General features: G+C 30.3%; 1 protein-coding gene across 2 annotated transcripts in view; it reads left to right on the forward strand.

Annotated features, from left to right (window-relative positions):
- Nucleotides 1-1,294: 1,294 nt before the first annotated feature.
- LOC143256645 (intraflagellar transport protein 81 homolog) overlaps nucleotides 1,295-18,135 on the forward strand; it is a 29,446-nt gene continuing 12,605 nt past the window's right edge. The window contains exons 1-12 of one of the 2 annotated variants that reach the window (XM_076514124.1): nucleotides 1,295-1,432; nucleotides 3,923-4,075; nucleotides 7,003-7,103; nucleotides 9,312-9,492; nucleotides 10,687-10,842; nucleotides 12,593-12,703; nucleotides 13,394-13,478; nucleotides 13,919-14,082; nucleotides 14,464-14,559; nucleotides 15,023-15,169; nucleotides 16,948-17,097; nucleotides 17,653-17,871. In XM_076514124.1, the coding sequence (XP_076370239.1) occupies nucleotides 3,932-4,075; nucleotides 7,003-7,103; nucleotides 9,312-9,492; nucleotides 10,687-10,842; nucleotides 12,593-12,703; nucleotides 13,394-13,478; nucleotides 13,919-14,082; nucleotides 14,464-14,559; nucleotides 15,023-15,169; nucleotides 16,948-17,097; nucleotides 17,653-17,871 (1,554 nt within the window). In that variant the 5' untranslated portion in view covers nucleotides 1,295-1,432; nucleotides 3,923-3,931. Of the gene's footprint in view, nucleotides 1,508-3,922; nucleotides 4,076-7,002; nucleotides 7,104-9,311; nucleotides 9,493-10,686; nucleotides 10,843-12,592; nucleotides 12,704-13,393; nucleotides 13,479-13,918; nucleotides 14,083-14,463; nucleotides 14,560-15,022; nucleotides 15,170-16,947; nucleotides 17,098-17,652; nucleotides 17,872-18,135 lie in introns of both variants that reach the window. The other variant, XM_076514123.1, reaches the window with a different exon arrangement.

Raw genomic sequence — 18,135 nt, forward strand, 5'->3', positions numbered from 1 at the left:
GGGCTATCTGCGCTAGCCGTCTCTAATTTAGCAGTGTAAGACAAGAAGGAAGGTAGCTAGTCATCACTACCCACCACCAACTCTTGGGCTATTCTTTTAACAACGAATAGCGGGATTGACAGGAATATTATAACGCTCCCACGGCTGAAAGGGGCGAGCATGTTTGGTGTGACTAGAATTCGAACCCATGTCCCCTCAGATTACGAGTCGAACGCCTTAACCCACTTGACCATGCCGGGCCTATATAAGTTTTCACTCATAGGCCAAGTTATAGCTTTCTGTTGACTCTTACTGACTGTCGTGATGAGAGGCTTTCGACAGAGAAAACTCTTTAACGTCCAAGAAGATAACTGATTTATTGCTAAGATTCAGGCAAGACGTAGAAGTGTTATCTATCATCACTCAATGCTGCATACATCATCAACTTTTCCAATAATATCTATAGAGGAGAAAAGTCGTAACTCACATCAATTGTACAGCTTTTGAGAGTGGCTCACCTCTTTCTAAGGGAGGTCGCCCTGTGGAACAGGGGTGAGTTTACAGATTTATAACTTTAAGATCAGAGGTTGGGATCCCGTCGGTGGACACTGTAGATATCTTGATGTGGCCTTGCTATGTAAAAACACACAAGTTCTTCACATGTGGGAGATGCCAAAGATATATTATTTTCAAGCAGCTGGCATCTGCAAGCTAATTTTTACCTCATTAAAATAATTAAATAAATGTTTACAACCTTTTGGTACTGATTAATAATAATAATTCCATGTTACCTGAGAATACCTAATATTTATCCTAATTCTTGAAGTGTGAAATTCATAACGAGTTTTGTCATTATATTAGATGATACAAACTGTTTATATTTTTCATTGCATTATTATTAGTGCTAACTTAGTAGGCCCGGCATGGCCAAGCGCGTTAAGGCGTGCGACTCGTAATCTGAGGGGTGCGGGTTCGCATCCCCATCGCGCCAAACATACTCGCTCTTTCAGCCGTGGGGGGGGGGCATTATAAATTTACAGTCAATCCCACTATTCGTTGGTAAAAAAAGAGTAGCGCAAGAGTTGGCGGTGGGTGGTGATGACTAGCTACCTTCCCTCTGGTCTTACACTGCTAAATTAGGGACGGCTAGCACAGATAGCCTTCGAGTAGCTTTGTGCGAAATTCAAAAACAAACAAACTAACTAACTAACTTAGTACCACAACGACATTAATAAAATCTGAAACAACTAAAAAACTTAATTTATGTATTCGAAGTTTTGTTTCAACTACGTCAGTGATAGAAGTTCGTGTGTGTGTTTGTACTCTTACATTGTTGTGGGATAAATATGGTGATTTTTAGTAATGCAGTATTTGAATGACATTTCGAAGTGCGCACGGTAGAATTTCAACATTGATGGGATAGCTGGACGATAATCATTAGTAACTTAAACTCTTAAGTATGCTTAGATTTTTACGAGATAAACCACTTTTTAAAAGGAATTCCTAGGTCATTGCTAGTACTATTACGGTAATGTATGCGTTTTGTTAAAGTTTCTTGTGTTAATGACGTAATTTGCTCAGAAACTGTGATATTTGAAATAATAAGTTTCGTTTACAATTGAAAAAAATCATGATATCGCTATTACGTTTACGTTACACTGTCACCCTCACTGTACTGTTAATGTCGCACGCTAATTGAATCACTATTATGCTTTAAATTACAAAATCGTCAGAGGATTTTTTTTTACCCTTTACTGTCACAATTTGTGACAGTGTAAGTCACTAATAGTGTATTAGGGTGTATGAATTTATAACTAAGTTACAAAATGACTAGAGTATAGAGTAAGGCTCAGGTTATTGTTTACTGTGATGTAAAAACTGTATGACACCTATCATTCACTTATTTAATATTACTTATATATTACAATATTTAAAGTTGTTATACAATTCTGCCCAACCTTCTCAGTTAAACATAATATTTCCTGATGTGAAGAACAAGCCTACTATTAACAGAATTTTGAATTATAAGCTCATAAATGTAAAGTAATTTGAACTTATTAGAGCATTTAATGTATCGGTGACCTTAATACTAGCAAAACTAAATAAGAAAAATAAGAGTTTCTTTTGATTAGGTAGTTCATAATGCTGGTATAAATGTTGTAATTCCTTGTTTTTGTTTTATGAAGCAGTTATACAACAAGAATTATGGTTTAATAGTTTAATGTAGACATCAGAAAGAAACTCTTAACTTACCTTTTGAAACTTTTTCTTCTTTCTGTTATTGCTTCAGTAAGACCTTTATTATAATTAACAAACATACTGTAAAACATTTTAATAAAATTTGTTATAGCAATTTGTAACCAGGTTGTTATTTTGAAAATTTCATCAGATATGGTATTCAATTGTGGTTGTGTCTTATAATTGTATCTTGTCATGGGAAAGATTTAGACACATCTGTTGTGCACAGATTTTATAAGCTGCCACACATCATATTAGTCATGCAAATAATGCCTGTGATGGTTGGGGAAAGACTAATTAGATTTAGGGAGAGAAAGAAAAAGGAACTGTTACTAATAAAATATAATCAAACTAGGCCTTTGTCAGGGGACAATGCTCGATTCTATGCTGTTTTTTCAAAAATAATACATTATGTAATGAACAAATTAGTAAAGTTTCCTGATAACAGTGAATATTTGGGTATTTCTGACTGTATTGAAGATGTTTAGTTACTACAGAATTACTTGAATCAGTTGGTTAGTTTGACAGCTATTACAACTTTCAATTACAGTAAGTGCAAGGTAATGCATTTGGATTATAATTTGGAATGCACATTTGATGTAAGTGGGAATCCCTTCAATAGAATAACTAAAGAAAAGGATGTCAGCATTGTGGTACATTTCACTCAATATGTCAAGGCAATTTTCTGTTGTTGGTATTAAAACTATAAGAATTTTAGGATATATTTATAGCTAAGTGAGATAGGCTTTTTGTTTTCATACAAATCATAAACATAACATTAAGGACAATACGGGACCTGTTGGTCTATCTAGGCCACCCTATTCCTTGAACTAAAAAAAAAAAAGAACAAAACAAAGCTAGCCATTATCATTCAAATATTTATCAAGCCTTCCACTGAACTCTCTTAAATTTATTTGATCTTCCATATCTGAAAGCAACTTACTTCAAATAGTAATCATCCTATTTAAAAAATAAAACTGTTCACTAAGGATGACTGTTACCCTCCCAAAATGTACCTTTGTGTCCAGTCTTTTTCATATACAATGTCATTTTCTGATTGCTTTTTAATCAACTGTTTTCATGAATAAGAACGATATGCCATTTAAACCTTTATTATTAACTACTATAAAATCAAGGATGTTTTGCTACGTTTTGGCCAAGTTTGTTTGAGACGTGAGGTAGAGTACCTTTGTTTTGGCTATAATAAAAAATTACTGTTTACTTGGTGTATTATTTCAATTTATTGAATATCACAAGATATATGAGTAAACCATTTTAATTTTTCATGATGCTTCAAGTCTTTTGTCAGAAGTAAACTTAGGTTTCTTTAGTTTTATCCCTTATACTTTTAATGAGCCAATGTGGTCTTTTATGTAAAGCTTCCTTTTTTTAATATGAGGAATATGTCTGTCTTGGATATTTAAATATTTTCTACATTTGACCACTATCTTCAACTAATTCAGCTGTGAAATTCATGAATACTTCTTCCATTTATTCAAAATTATAAAAAAAAAAAAAAGAAATTGTAACCAAAATTTCTCTATTTCTAATATTCATATTCTTAATGTGGCTTAAGGGTAGAGTTGAGATTGCTGATAATTGAGACAGTTTTTAATTTCCCTTCATATTCTGCAGATAAATATTAATGTTATTTCTATAAAGTTGTTGTTTTTTCTGTTTGTACCAGCTTTGATCTGTTTCTTAGGATGCAAAGATGAGTGAACAGATCAAGTTTATTGTTCAAGAGCTGAACAAAGAGCCATTTAACAGGAAGTTGAATCTAATCAGCTTTGATTCTCTGAAAAGTGAACATCTGTTACAAGTTCTCAATGATGTATTTGCTGAAATTGACTCAAGAGTAAGTAACATATTTTAAATTGTACAACATTGTTATATTAAGTACTAACTTTTACTATATGTTGTTTCTGATGTATTCTTTGGTTCCTCCATTAAATATTGCAGTTCTAATTAACTTTCAGACAAAATTCATTTAGCTTCTCCTTCAAAGGTAAGAGTCTTATGGGTTTTATTTTTAAATATCTTACACAGATAAGAATAAAGTGTGAATTGAGTATATTTGTATTATTACTAAGAATTTCACAAGGTGTTACATAGAAGGTGAATTGTTGAAAAAAAATGTCCATCGGTATAAGGGATAAGTCGTCTTGTTAGATCAAAAAGTAGCTGGATGGAAGAAAACGGAGAAAGTTCATTGGAACTGGATTAATGTCTCAAGTGAATTATCAAAGGATTCAGTGTTAGGATCTTTGCTTTTCCTAATTTGTATCAATGACATGTGTGTAGGAATGGCCAATAAGTTATTTAAATTTGATGATGACATTAGGATCTCGAGTATTGCTTGCTGTGAGGATTATTGTAATGCTTTACAAATGACTTAGATCACTTGGTAGTTGAGCAAGTAACTGGAAGATGGCTTTTGATTATAATAGATATGATGTAATGCACGTGTACCATCATAATTTAAATTATATCTTTAATTTTAATGGGAGCAACATTTGCAAAATTATAGAAAATGCATTTTGGTGTTTTAGTCATATAGTTTCTCGAGTGTTCTAAGTAGTGTGCTGTTACCAGCAACAAGGCAAATATGATTTTAGGTCATATTTACAGAAATATTAAATACAAGTTGAAAGAGGCTATGATTTCATTGTATAAATAACTGGTTAGCTCATATTTGTAGGACTGTGTTCAGTCTTGGACTCCTTACCTTAAGAAATATATTGAACTTTGGGAAAGGTTTTGATGGAAAATTTTCTAATGGTACACGAGATGAAAAGTTTGTCATCCAGGGACACGTTAAGATCTCGGAAATTGTTTTTTTCTTGAGAAAAGAAAAGTTGGAGAGGAACTGATAAAGGTCTTTAAGGTTGTTATGGAAATGAATAATGCTTATGCTTTTTTTTTTTTCTAAGTTAATAGTAAGAATGTAAAGAAAGGAGGATGGAGATATTCATTTTGGCAGAGCAGGAGTGATTTTCAGTGAAAAAGGTTTTACTTTACCATCAAAGTAATTAGCCTTTTGAACTCTATGTTTTAGATGTTGTGGTTTTGATGAATTTAAGAAACTTTGAGTGAAGGTTTGATTTAATATTTAATTTATAATGACTGTCTATGTAGAGATCTTTTTATAGTTTAGTAAATAGGATAGCCAATAGGTCCCTTGCTATCCTTGAGTATTATTTTGTATATCTTGAAGAGATTTAAGAAAAAGCCATTTTTGTACTACCATGCTATTGAAAAATTTATGATATACATATAGAACCAAGAGTATGTATATATATTTGTTTGAGGTTATTTATTTATTTATGAAAATAGTGATAATTTCAATAATTTTGTTCTTGTTACTTTGTATGGAGTAATATTTATGAAAGCTGCAGTTACACAATAATTTGTATTGGTTCTACTGTGCACTAGTTATGATGATGAATGTAAATGTTGATAGATGATGACATGCACTAATGTGTTAGAGTGTCTGTACAGAAGCTGAATGATTTCTCAACTAAACAACTAAATATCTCAACATACTGCCAAGAGTTAACAACAGGTTGTGAATTCTTAAATATAGGCCACAAATATTTGGCATGTAGCAAACTGTCAAAGATACATAATCAACAAAGCTGAAATAGATGTTACATGGCTTTAAAAGAGTAAGATATACAATCATTTTTAAATTAATGATAGATATGTACACATTTTTTTGTGTCAAAGCAAGGGAAGAATTGGGCACATACCTACAGAATCTGTGATCTGGATGATTTTACAATGCTCTGAACCTATGTTAAGTAGACTGTATTATATTGGAATAATATTATAATTATTTTAAGTAGTAGCTATTTCTCAGGGTTTAACTTTGTTTTGGTAGCTAGCAGTGCTGCTGCCTCAAATTAATATTGAATAATAGCTAGGTTTTTTCAAATTATAATGGTAAAGATGTTTAAATATAATGTAAGCAAAGTTTAGTTGTCAAGGAAAGTGTTTGTTTTAGAAGATAGTGAAGGACATGAATTATTATTATAAAATAAACTTATATGATAGCTATAGAAATGTAGTAGCCAGTGCTAATTTTTTGAAGTTTACTACAATTAATTAAAACATTTTATACTCCTTATAAATATATTTAGTGCAAAGTTTAGCTGTGAGGATAAATATCTGTGTATGTGTTCCTTATTGTTTATAAATATCATGTTTATTCTTGCACCATATTTGGTTTGTTATATTTAGACTGTGATTAGGTTTAAGCAGTTGTATGTGTAAGTTAAGAAAGCACACTTTGTAAGTTTACTCTTGTATGGTTAACAAGTTACATGTGCATAAATACTGAATAACAAAAAAATCTTTATAAACTAATAAAACAGTTTCAAACTGAAAGAGACTAACAGTTTTAAGCTATTAAATTCAGTATTAAACATGCTGACAGGACTTTAATACACATCATTTATTAGTGTATGTATTGTGTCAGATTATAGTGAAGTATGCAAGATAGTTTGAAATAAAAAAAAACAAACTTGCAATATGATCTAGTAACAGTTGGGAACTTTAACATCATTTACTTTTTATTATATGCTAAATGCTTTACTGAATGTATTTTTTACACATTTGGATAAAAAAACATTTTTATATTTTAAATCACTTTTGATCTTTAGCATTTCATGTCTACTAAAACTTTGGGGATGGGGTATTTTGTTTGTTAGACAGTTTTTTGTTGCTGCAATTTTACTCTTCTAATGTTTTTAAGACTTAAAGAATGTGTTTTGGTACTATCAGGTGAAAGTGGATGTCAGAGAAGAGGATCCAGAACAGTTAGCTGTGAAGATGTTAGGATTTCTGCGAATTTTGAAATATAAACCACCTCCAGATGTGGATTTGTGAGTGTAATAATAATAATAATAAAGTGATTGTCTTTTAAAAGTTAATTTCTTCCATTTAACTTGGTGAAATAAAATTTAAGTTGTTGTGAATTGATAAAAAAATACGTAGACAAATATATAAAGAGAAACTTGTACACAGTTGGAGAATTGTGCACTGGCAGCTTTAATTGATGAGCTTTGGGGTTATCATGAAAACATGAACTTGTTCTGTGTGTGTAATGAGATCAAAAAGTGTGAGCTTTGGGGTTATCATGAAAACATGAACTTGTTCTGTGTGTGTAATGAGATCAAAAAGTGTGAGCTTTGGGGTTATCATGAAAACATGAACTTGTTCTGTGTGTGTAATGAGATCAAAAGTGTGAGCTTTGGGGTTATCATGAAAACATGAACTTGTTCTGTGTGTGTAATGAGATCAAAAGTGTGAGCTTTGGGGTTATCATGAAAACATGAACTTGTTCTGTGTGTGTAATGAGATCAAAAGTGTGAGCTTTGGGGTTATCATGAAAACATGAACTTGTTCTGTGTGTGTAATGAGATCAAAAGTGTGAGCTTTGGGGTTATCATGAAAACATGAACTTGTTCTGTGTGTGTAATGAGATAAAAAAGTGTGAGCTTTGGGGTTATCATGAAAACATGAACTTGTTCTGTGTGTGTAATGAGATAAAAAAGTGTGAGCTTTGGGGTTATCATGAAAACATGAACTTGTTCTGTGTGTGTAATGAGATCAAAACGTGTGAGCTTTGGGGTTATCATGAAAACATGAACTTGTTCTGTGTGTGTAATGAGATCAAAAAGTGTGAGCTTTGGGGTTATCATGAAAATATGAACTTGTTCTGTGTGTGTAATGAGATCAAAAAGTGTGTTTTATGTCTTAATTACAAACAAGAAATATTTGGATGTTTTTAAAATTCATAACATGGTTAAGTTTGCATGCACGCACACACATAAACAATGTGCATTGTAGTCCCTCAATGTGAGAACTAAAAGCTCTCAACTAAAGGAAAACTACTTAATGTGGGGAGAAGACTCCATATATGTTTTACATACTGAAATAGAAGACAGATCTGAAGCAGTGACATAGAAGGTTATTATAATGTTATCACTGCTTTGGCACTAATTGATATACATTCTAGTTCTTTCTGATCAAAATGTATTATCAATCTTTATAAAAGAAGGTGGTGTTTTTTTCTCTGTCAGTTTTAAGTATTTCTCAACTGTTTTTATAGCTATTTCTTATATTAGTTATTTTTCTGTTTTAAGACAGTTGGTAATATAGTAAAGTGGATGAATTGTATCTTATTTCTGATTCTACACATAATAATGGTGAGTTGGTGTCTAATAACTTTCATGTTAACAATAGTTATTTTAAGTCTCATTCCAGTATAAATTATTTCATCCTCGTTCCACATTTTGTATATGTTTAAAAATTTCTTTTTTTTTTCACCAGAGGTGAAATTTTAAAGAGAACCTGTTATGTGGAAGCCTAAAGCATTATTTGATTGGCTGTACACTCCACAATGTACTGCAGTTTTTCCAATTCAAGGCTCATCAGTACAACTTGGGTCAGCAAACAAAAGAAATACCATTATGGTTCTCATAATGATGAAGTGTTTATAACAAGTGGTTTTTGAGTCTCATTACTTCACCACATAGTATATATTGTATTTCAATGCAGCTCTTTCTTTATGACATCCAACGTGGTATTGTCTGTTATTTATCATGTATGGACTGTGAATTTGTGAGTTTATGGTTTGGGTCCTGTTACTGCAAACAATTGCTCCATGTTTTGGGGCCATGAATGAAGTATAACAGTAACGGTCAAATCGTACTAGTTGTTCAGACAATAGTAAATCAAAAGTTGGTGGTAGGTGCTGTTGCCTAGCTAGCTGCCTTCCCTAAGTTCTAAATTAGAAGTGGCTATGTGCAATTAACCTATATATAGCTTTGTAAATAAGCACACAATAGAACTTCAGGAGTTGAGTGACCTTCAATTTATAACAATAGTTTGTACAATAAAAAAATAATAAAAAATACAAACATGTTACTTTGGACAAAGGAATTTTAAGAATATTGTTACACATTAAGAATGTGAACTTTTGCCTATCTGATATAATATTCAGTTTCTTTTGCAGAGTATCTTTTAACTTGCAACATTACTACTCTAACATACATTTCAGTTAGTTGTATATATGTTTCTTTCACTAGGAGTGAATTTCGTCAAGGTATTGTGTATGGAGAGAAAGCAGTTATACATCATATTCTGGAATGGGTTTTGCGTCGCTTGGAAGAACTTAAGAAAAGGGCTTACTTGGCTCGGTATCTTGTCAAAATTGAACTTGCTCCAGCTGTTGAAGGTGATGCTGATGTCTTAGAGTTGTATCAACAGGTAAATCTCCCATTTGGTGAAGCATTTCTTGTGTGATGTTAGAAATATAAATTTGGCTCCTTGTCTTTCTTTAACAAGCAGATGTAAAATTCCAAATTGTAAAAATAACACACAAATTTCATGAACTAAAGAGATAGCTTGGATAAATTGTTTTGATTTCAAAATATTACTTTGTATAATGTATAACATCAGTTTTTACAGTCATGATATTCGTGAAGCTTTATCAAAAATTAGATTTGACCTGAAAGTTTAAAACTTTAGAAGGTTTTTTTGTACTCTAGACTAAATAGGTTATAGCTTATCAATATAGACTTGAAGATAGATTGTAATTGAGACTGTTCCAAACTGTGTTTAGGTCACTTTACAGAGCTGGTCATTTGTAGCTAATATCTTCATATTTTCTTGGAAACTAATCAGTGATGATGAGAAAACCCACTTGTGAGAAAAATATGTAAAAACGGCTGGTTTGGGTTGAGAAATATTTTTATGTAGAGGAGCTAACAACGTTTCAACCTTCTTCAGTCATTGTGAACCTGACGATTTAGCTCCTCTACATAAAAATATTTCTCAACCCAAACCAGCCATTTTTACATGTATATTTTTCTTGGATACTGTTATTTTTATCATGCAACCATCATTGATTGGTTCAATATTTCAAGGGAAAGAACACATAAGAATGTACTGACGATGCAGAAAAACTAGATTTAAAGTATGAACTTCTTTACCGAAAAGTATGACTAAGTGGATTGATCAGATACCAAAAATGGTAAAATGAATAGAGGAATATCCAAAATCACCTATCAAAATTTGATTTAGTGGTAATGATTTTTAGTCTTTGTAAAATTTTCTTTTAAAAATAAAACATTTTAGGAATGTATCAATAAGAAAACTGTAGCTTTTGTTTGTGTGTGTAGCTGCTGTCCAGTGTAAATTTCTGATTTTCATTGGTTAACTGGAAGGATACTTCTAACTTGTTAGAAATCCTAATGGATTTCTTTGTAAAAACCATATACTTTCTTCAAAATCTCATTCTGTGGGAATTGGTTTATTGTATTAGCAACAAATGGCTTGTAAGTACTTGTCATTGGATCAAATGTTTTGTTATTATTTTGTAATTGATCTGATTTTTAATTACATGTGTATCAAAAATCCCTAGTTTGTGCTTGATCTAATTTAAACTGTTTTGACTAATAGTATGAGCAACTAATTGAAGATTTTAAAGAAGTCCATAAACAGTATGAAGCACTAAAAACCAGTGGCTTCTCACCACAAGAAATAAGGAAGGATCTTGGACACATGGAAGAAGAAAGAGAACAGCTGACAAAGAAAATTGAAAGAGTGAAACGAAAGGTAAAAAAAAACTTGTTTAATATTCTGTTCTTAAGATTCTATTCTGTTGAATATAAGTGGTGTAGATGCATTCAGCGTGATTTATCTAAAATTTGTAACAGTGAAGCTGCCTAATACTTCTAATTGTTAATTATGTTATTAAAAAAGAAAGTATTGTGACATAATTAGTAATAAATATGTCATTACATATATTGTTGTTATGATAAATAAGTGTACTACTAGCCTGGGAAAGCATTTGAATTATTGCAACAACTCCTTTTGTCCACCTAATATCACACTTTTACTGTTAAGTGTGACAAAAATTCCTTCAAGCATAAACCCATGAATGAATTTAGTTTTTAAGATCATTTATAAGTTATTTTCTACCCTGAGCTAGTGCTTTTCAAATTTTATTAATTTGTAAAAAGGAACAAAAACCGTATCAACAAAGTATTGCATATTATTTTTATTCTCAACAGAATTGTCTGATTTAGATAAGATTGAATTAAATATAATAAATTATGTCCATCAGCAGTTGTAGTTTAAACTGATCTTATTACATCACAGCTGGTACAATAAAATATTTATATTAGGGTAACTCTTTTTATTGGAAAGATTTAGAAAGCCTACAATATTTTTAAAGTACTAGTTTCCACTTTATATGTAGGCAGTACAAAAATTCGGATTTGAGTTTTCATGCCTTTATTTGATAGCTTTTATTTTGAATGATTGAAGAAGTGACCACAAGAAATTATGTTAACAGCAACTTGATTTAAAAATGGGTTGTACCATTTGAATAAATACATGCATGGGATTTTGTTATACATGTCCGTGATTGAAGGACTATTGTCATTGAATATTTTTCATTCTACTCTTGTTTAAACTAAAACATCATGAGATGTACATGTCTTTACATAAATAATTGATTGTCAACCTTCCTAGTAAACATAATTTTAAGATGTACTTTGATAATAGCTGTAAGGAAATCATTGCCAAATATTTAGTTTCTTTGAATGAAAGTCTTTAATGTTTTTCTGTGGTAAAGTCAGCTGAATACATGTTTGTAGCGAATTGCTTTAATTAGTTGTTTAAAGGAAATGAAATTTTATTTGTGATTGTCACATGTACAAACAGTTTAACTAAATTTGTTCTACTGCTTTGCTGAGATTCAATTCTCTACTTTTTTTACAAGTTTTTAATTTTAATTTCCCTGTTCCTATTTTTTTTTTATTATGTAATAGTTTTCCTATCTCTTCAAACATATTTCAATGTAGTAAAAATAAATTTTATGATTCTATATTTCCCGTTTGGTGTTTTTATTGAAATTACTTGAAGAAATTCACAGTATGTTAATATGAAATTGGACTTTTTTCGTTTTGTTTAGGAACTTCCTTTTGCAATATAATTAGTAGTGTTTGGAGACAGTACAATTAAGCTTATGTGGTAGCAAGGTCAATATTTGAGTTTATTTTGTATGAAGTATAAAATTGATGAGATTGATTGTTGTATGATATAGTTTAGAAATAAACAGCTCTTGGAAAGTGTTGGTTACATATGTGAATCTGCATTGAGTTACTGAGTTTCAATATAAAGTTAAAGATCAGTGTTTGTTTTCTATTTTCCTCACAAATGCAATTTCAGTTTTATTACATGTTTTAAAAGTTTGTGTGTGTATAGTAGAGAAAAAATAGACATTGAAGTTTGAATGTTAAATATTTTTTTTAATAATAAAGATGGTTAATTTCACTAATTATTTTATTCTGAAATTAAGGTTGATTCGCATCCAAATAAAGATGAAATGTTGGGAATTGCTCGTAATCTGCGTGAAGAACATGACAGAGCAGATTATCTTGCAAAGCAGAAGACTGACCAGCGAAATGGGGTAAGGATAATTTAAAATGAATATAGCAATACAGACGTTAAAAGATAATACAAAACATTACTTAACTTAAATGCTACATGTATAGACCAGAAAAATTGATTTTTTCTAGTATTGCTAAATTGATAGTTATAACAGAAAAAAAATTGTAAAACAGCAAGAAGTTTAATAAGTTTTAGAAATATGTAAACACACAAACAAACACAAACTCTGAATGCAAGATGGAATCTTTTACCAGATTATACATTTTAATTAATATTTTCCACAAATTGCTTTTAGTTATGTTTATATTATTTAATGATGCCACATTACATGAATGATTTAAATAGTCACACTGCTTGTGGGATAAATAAGCACAAGTATCTGCTTTATTCAGTAAAAGTTTTGTTAATTATTGGTTCTAAGAAATAATTTAGTACTTTGGATTTAAGAGAAAAAATAAATAAACAGATGTAAATAGCATAACTTTGTGCTAAATTGTGATTATGTTCACTGTTTTGGGCTGTTGAAGTGCAAAATAGCTTGAAGGGTAACAGTTGTGCTCATTTTGTAACTGAAAAAAATAGAATTAGCTACACACACAAATGTGTGCATGTACATATGCATTTTTGAAGGAATGGTTCTAGAAGAGATACTTTAATAACTAATTTAATTAACTACAAGTACAGGGTAGATTTTTCCTTTTTGTTTCAGTTAGCACATGCAGAAAAAACAATTCAGCGTTTAAATCAACAGGTGAAAGAGCTGCACCATGCAGCTTTAGGAGCAACACCTGAAGGTGGGTAGAAAAAAATGGAGAAATTTATGTAAACATTTTAATGGAAAAAATAATGTAATTGCTGGGTGTGCACGTGCATGCAAGTAATGTGAAATGTGATGTTATTGTAAGAGTCCTACTCATATAATGTAGATTAACTTTTATTATATCCTGAATTATTGGTATGCAGAACTATATAAAATTTAAAATATGTACTAAATTTTTCAAAGATAAAAAGCTATTGTACATTTTTAAGTTATGGATGTGTTTTGGAAGATAATTTAACATAATTCGTTGAAATTAGGATTATTAAATTCATGTATACGTGCACAAAAAACATTAAATTTTATGATCCATTGAATAAAAAAATTATTTTATGAAGATTTGTATATACTATTAGAAAAATTAAAATATTTCTCAATACTTAAATTGCATTTATTTCATAAGATATTTTCTTACAGGTTTGATACAGAAACTTGAAGAAGAGATACGTGTTAACTCATACTTAGTGAAAGAAAAACTTCCTAAAGAGATAAATGTCCGTCAGAAGTACATTAAAGACCTGCAACATGTTGTCAACCAGCCAGCCATGGGTCAGTCAGATATAGACAAGCTAAATGCAAAGGTAAAGTCATATGCAACTAAACTAAACAGGTATATTGGAATAAACTTTGAAGCATGGTGATAAAAAGTGATGGATTGAAGTGTAAAGTGATTCTAAAATATTACACAGTTGGTATGTTGAGAATCAAATGAGTGCTCTTTTAATACCTTTTTTATTAACCAAATGTATTTTTCTTTTTTTACAGTTAGTTTTGGAATTTATTATTTGTATTGAATATGATTATTGATATGAAATAAATCCTTAAAAATATTTTGAGATTATTTTTCAAAAGGTAATAATGCCATCAATATTTCTTGCTCATGAAAACTTGGTTATTGCTTTTAGTGTGTAACAAAGACTGGTTATGGAAATATTTTTGTTTGTAAAACTATTCCTTTACAGATAAAGAAGATGAATACAGAAGTTAATCAGTTAATTGAGAAGAAAATGGCTAGCAGTGAACCTGTTAATGACAAGCTGTCACTCTTCAGGCAACAAGTTGGTATTCTGTTTTCCATACATTAAGTTAGATATTTATTGAGGATTTTCAGTTTTTGTTATAAGAATAAAAGCAGAGTAATCTTTTATTTAGTAGAAATGTAATAACATACCCGATTAATAAAATGTATTTATTATAAATACTTGAAACAAAGAGTGTTTGAAGAAATTATTAATGAAAGTGGTTGTTAATGTCATTTCTTTAATACTATATCACTTAGTGTCAGATATTATATCAGTTTCTCTAACAAAAAATCATATGTTCATAATAAACAAAAGAAGAAAAAAAGACTTTTATTTTGTCCAACATTTCACTGTTCAAATTTTAGGCTTGCATAAGCTATAATTTCATAAAAGTAAGTGTATTTTCTGATGTGTACATTATGTGGAAAACAATTCGTCTTTTTGTAATATGTATACATTGTTTGGGGTTTTATTTTTATATATTGTTTTTTTTATACAGGCTGCCATGATTGCTCGTAAAAAGGAGACAGCTGCTGAGCAGCTGAACGAAGTGCGAACTGAACTTGCACAGCTGGAAGAAGAACTACGAGAGAAAAGAGAGCAAACTAAAGGGTTTGATGGAGAAGAAGTTCTGAAGGGAGACGAGGTACAACCAGACTTGATTGAAATATGACAATAAGTACAAAGCAACTTTGTAAAAATTGATTGTTACCTTTTAAGATTTGCCAACATTCTAAGATCATTGGTGGATACAGTTTTTTCATACATAACATACAATTTGCAACAAATAAGCATGTTTCTAAATAATATGTATTGTGTAGGTAAAGTCTTTTCTAATATATTTTTAAATTAATTTAAATTTATAAAGAAAATCATGTTGTGTTCCATGCATTACATATGTACATTTGTGGAGTTGCGTATTTATATTGGATATTCAGTTTCATCCACTTCTGTCGATTTTTACTGACAAGTGTTGAAATGTTGGACCCAGAAACTATATCTGTGATTCAGTTTTAAAATTAACCTAGCATTAAAATGTGATTTAAATTTAAATCAAATTATTTTTACTCATTGACAAAAAAGGCCAGCATATTTCTTATAATGCACAAAGTTTTATTGATGAAAAGAATGTGTGTATAATTCTACAAATCAATTAAATATGGCTGAATGTAGGAAATCTTTGCATTTGACACCTGTCCTCCAAGATAAGTGCAATTTTGATAGAAGACCTGTTTATTGTTCTTACAGTTTAAAACAGTAACTGGTTTTATGAGAATTATCTTAGGTATAACAGGAACACTGTGATATTAGGCAAAGATTAATTAAAAAAAAAGTCTTCATCTTTCTGGGAATTTTTTTTTTTTTTGAATCTCCTCTACTTTTAAATTTTGTTGGTTGATGAACACTATTGAGCTCTTTTGACAGTGCATGTTCCATATATTTTACAAAAGAATTAATAACATACCAGATATATGCTCACTAGAGGTAGAATACCATAAATGGTATGGTTTATTCAAAGATCCATTATTGAATAATAAAACTGTAACAGTATGTTTGGGCATTTAATTTAATTTTTACATCTACAGAATGAACTATACTGATGTTTAATATTTTGCTATGAAATATTATAATGTTTCTAGTAATGATAACTTTGCCTAAGCATGGAACTGTTACTTATACCATTTTTTATTAAAATATTTTACAGCACTATTTCACTAGCAGAGAATATTGTAAATAATGATGTCATTCAACATTATGGTGTATATTAAATTTTCAAAAGATATTATGTACATTGTGTTTTTAACTTTGAACTAAATCATTAGTACATAATGTCACAATCTTTTTGCATGATTCTATATTGCAAGCATTTTAAAGATTCCTAAACATTAAAGGCCCAGCATGGCCAGATGGTTAAGGCACTTGACTCATAATCTGATCGTCACTGGTTTGAATCCTCATCACACCAAATATGTTCACCTTTTCAACCATGGGGGCATTATAATGTGATGGTCAATTCCACTATTCATTGGTAGAAGAGTAGCCCAAGAGTTGGTGGTGGGTGGTGATGATTAGCTGCTTTCCCTATGGTCTTACATTGCTAAATTATGGATGGCTAGCATAGATGGCCCTTTTGTAGCTTTGCAAGAAATTCAAAACAAACCAAAACTAAAAATTAGGATTATGATGCATCATATAGAATCTATATGAATAACAAATTAGTTTAAATAAATTATTAATTTACATATGTACAACTTGTTCTTTTACGTTATTTATTTCTAATATACAGGAATGAAGCTAGATCTTTGTTTTAATACTGTTATTGTGATGCTAAGAGTTACATTGTAGAAGATAGCATAACTTAAAACTGAAGGGAAACTTGCATCTTTCAAAATGAAATTATTTTTTATTTCAACTTTCTGATAGTTTAAAAAGTATGTGACAAAACTAAGAGGCAAGAGTACATTGTACAAGAAAAAGAAACAAGAACTAAGTGACTTACGGGCAGAAACGGGTGTTTTGGCCAGAACCAAAGAAATTCTGGAACAGAGAGAGAAGTCTGTTTCAGAGAGTTTGGTAAGTTTTCACTATTTATCTTTAAAAGCAAATATTTTAAAACAATTTTTCTAAATAAATGAAATACTGATATTTTAAAAATATGCTGAAATAAGCTGAAATATTTTGGATTCTGAATAATAACTTGTGTGTTTTAATATATTTTAAGAAAAAAACTAGTAAGTGGTTTTAACTGTTTGAAAATAAAATTTATTTTCATTAATTTGTTTACCTTTAGAAAATGCAAGTTAACAAAAAAGGCTTCCTGTTAGTGAATTTATTATAAGATTGCCATTATTTTCATTAGCTCCTATTCTTTTGTATATCAATATTAATTCAAAGTTCATCAGTGAATGCACAGGTTGACCATATGTACATTCTCGAATGCTGCTAACACCACTTGTCTATTTTTGCATTCATGTAAATTTTGGGATATTTCTGTAACTTTTTCATTCATTTTTATGAACAGTTGGATATAAATGACTAATGTAAAATAAGAATTTAATCTTATAATTTTGGTATTAAAAGTTTGTGAATAGAAGACACAAATCTTTATAATAAATTGTTTTGGGTCAGTCTCTGTTAGAGGATCAAAAAGGAATAGGTGGGTTTCATTCTACACAAGAGGAACTAGAGAAGGTGTCTAGTGTTAAAGCACAGCTTGATGAAGAGAAAGGTCATACTTTGGAAGAGATGTCTACCATGGTACGGAGAATAAATGCCCGAATAAATGAGAAAAAGGCTCATTTGGCTCCAGTAATTAAAGAATTGCGGCCACTGAGACAGCAGTGCCAGGTATTTTAAAATTAAATTTTATATTTGCTTTTAAACCTTTTTTTTTTTTTTATTCATTTATTTCCATATGTGAGACTACCAAATGGAGGTTAAGACTGATAGTTGGTTTATCCCCACTACAATGTGGGTTTTACTTTTATAGTCACCTCCAAAACTAGGGTACATTGTGTATCCTACATTATAACCTGTACCCTGAAATCTTTTAAATGGATGCATTGTTTTTTATTTTTGTTTTGGCTTGTTTTTTTGTTATAACAAGCTAAT

This window comes from Tachypleus tridentatus, chromosome 7 (genome assembly GCF_004210375.1).
Source record: "Tachypleus tridentatus isolate NWPU-2018 chromosome 7, ASM421037v1, whole genome shotgun sequence".
In the NCBI taxonomy this organism is placed as follows: domain Eukaryota; kingdom Metazoa; phylum Arthropoda; class Merostomata; order Xiphosura; family Limulidae; genus Tachypleus; species Tachypleus tridentatus.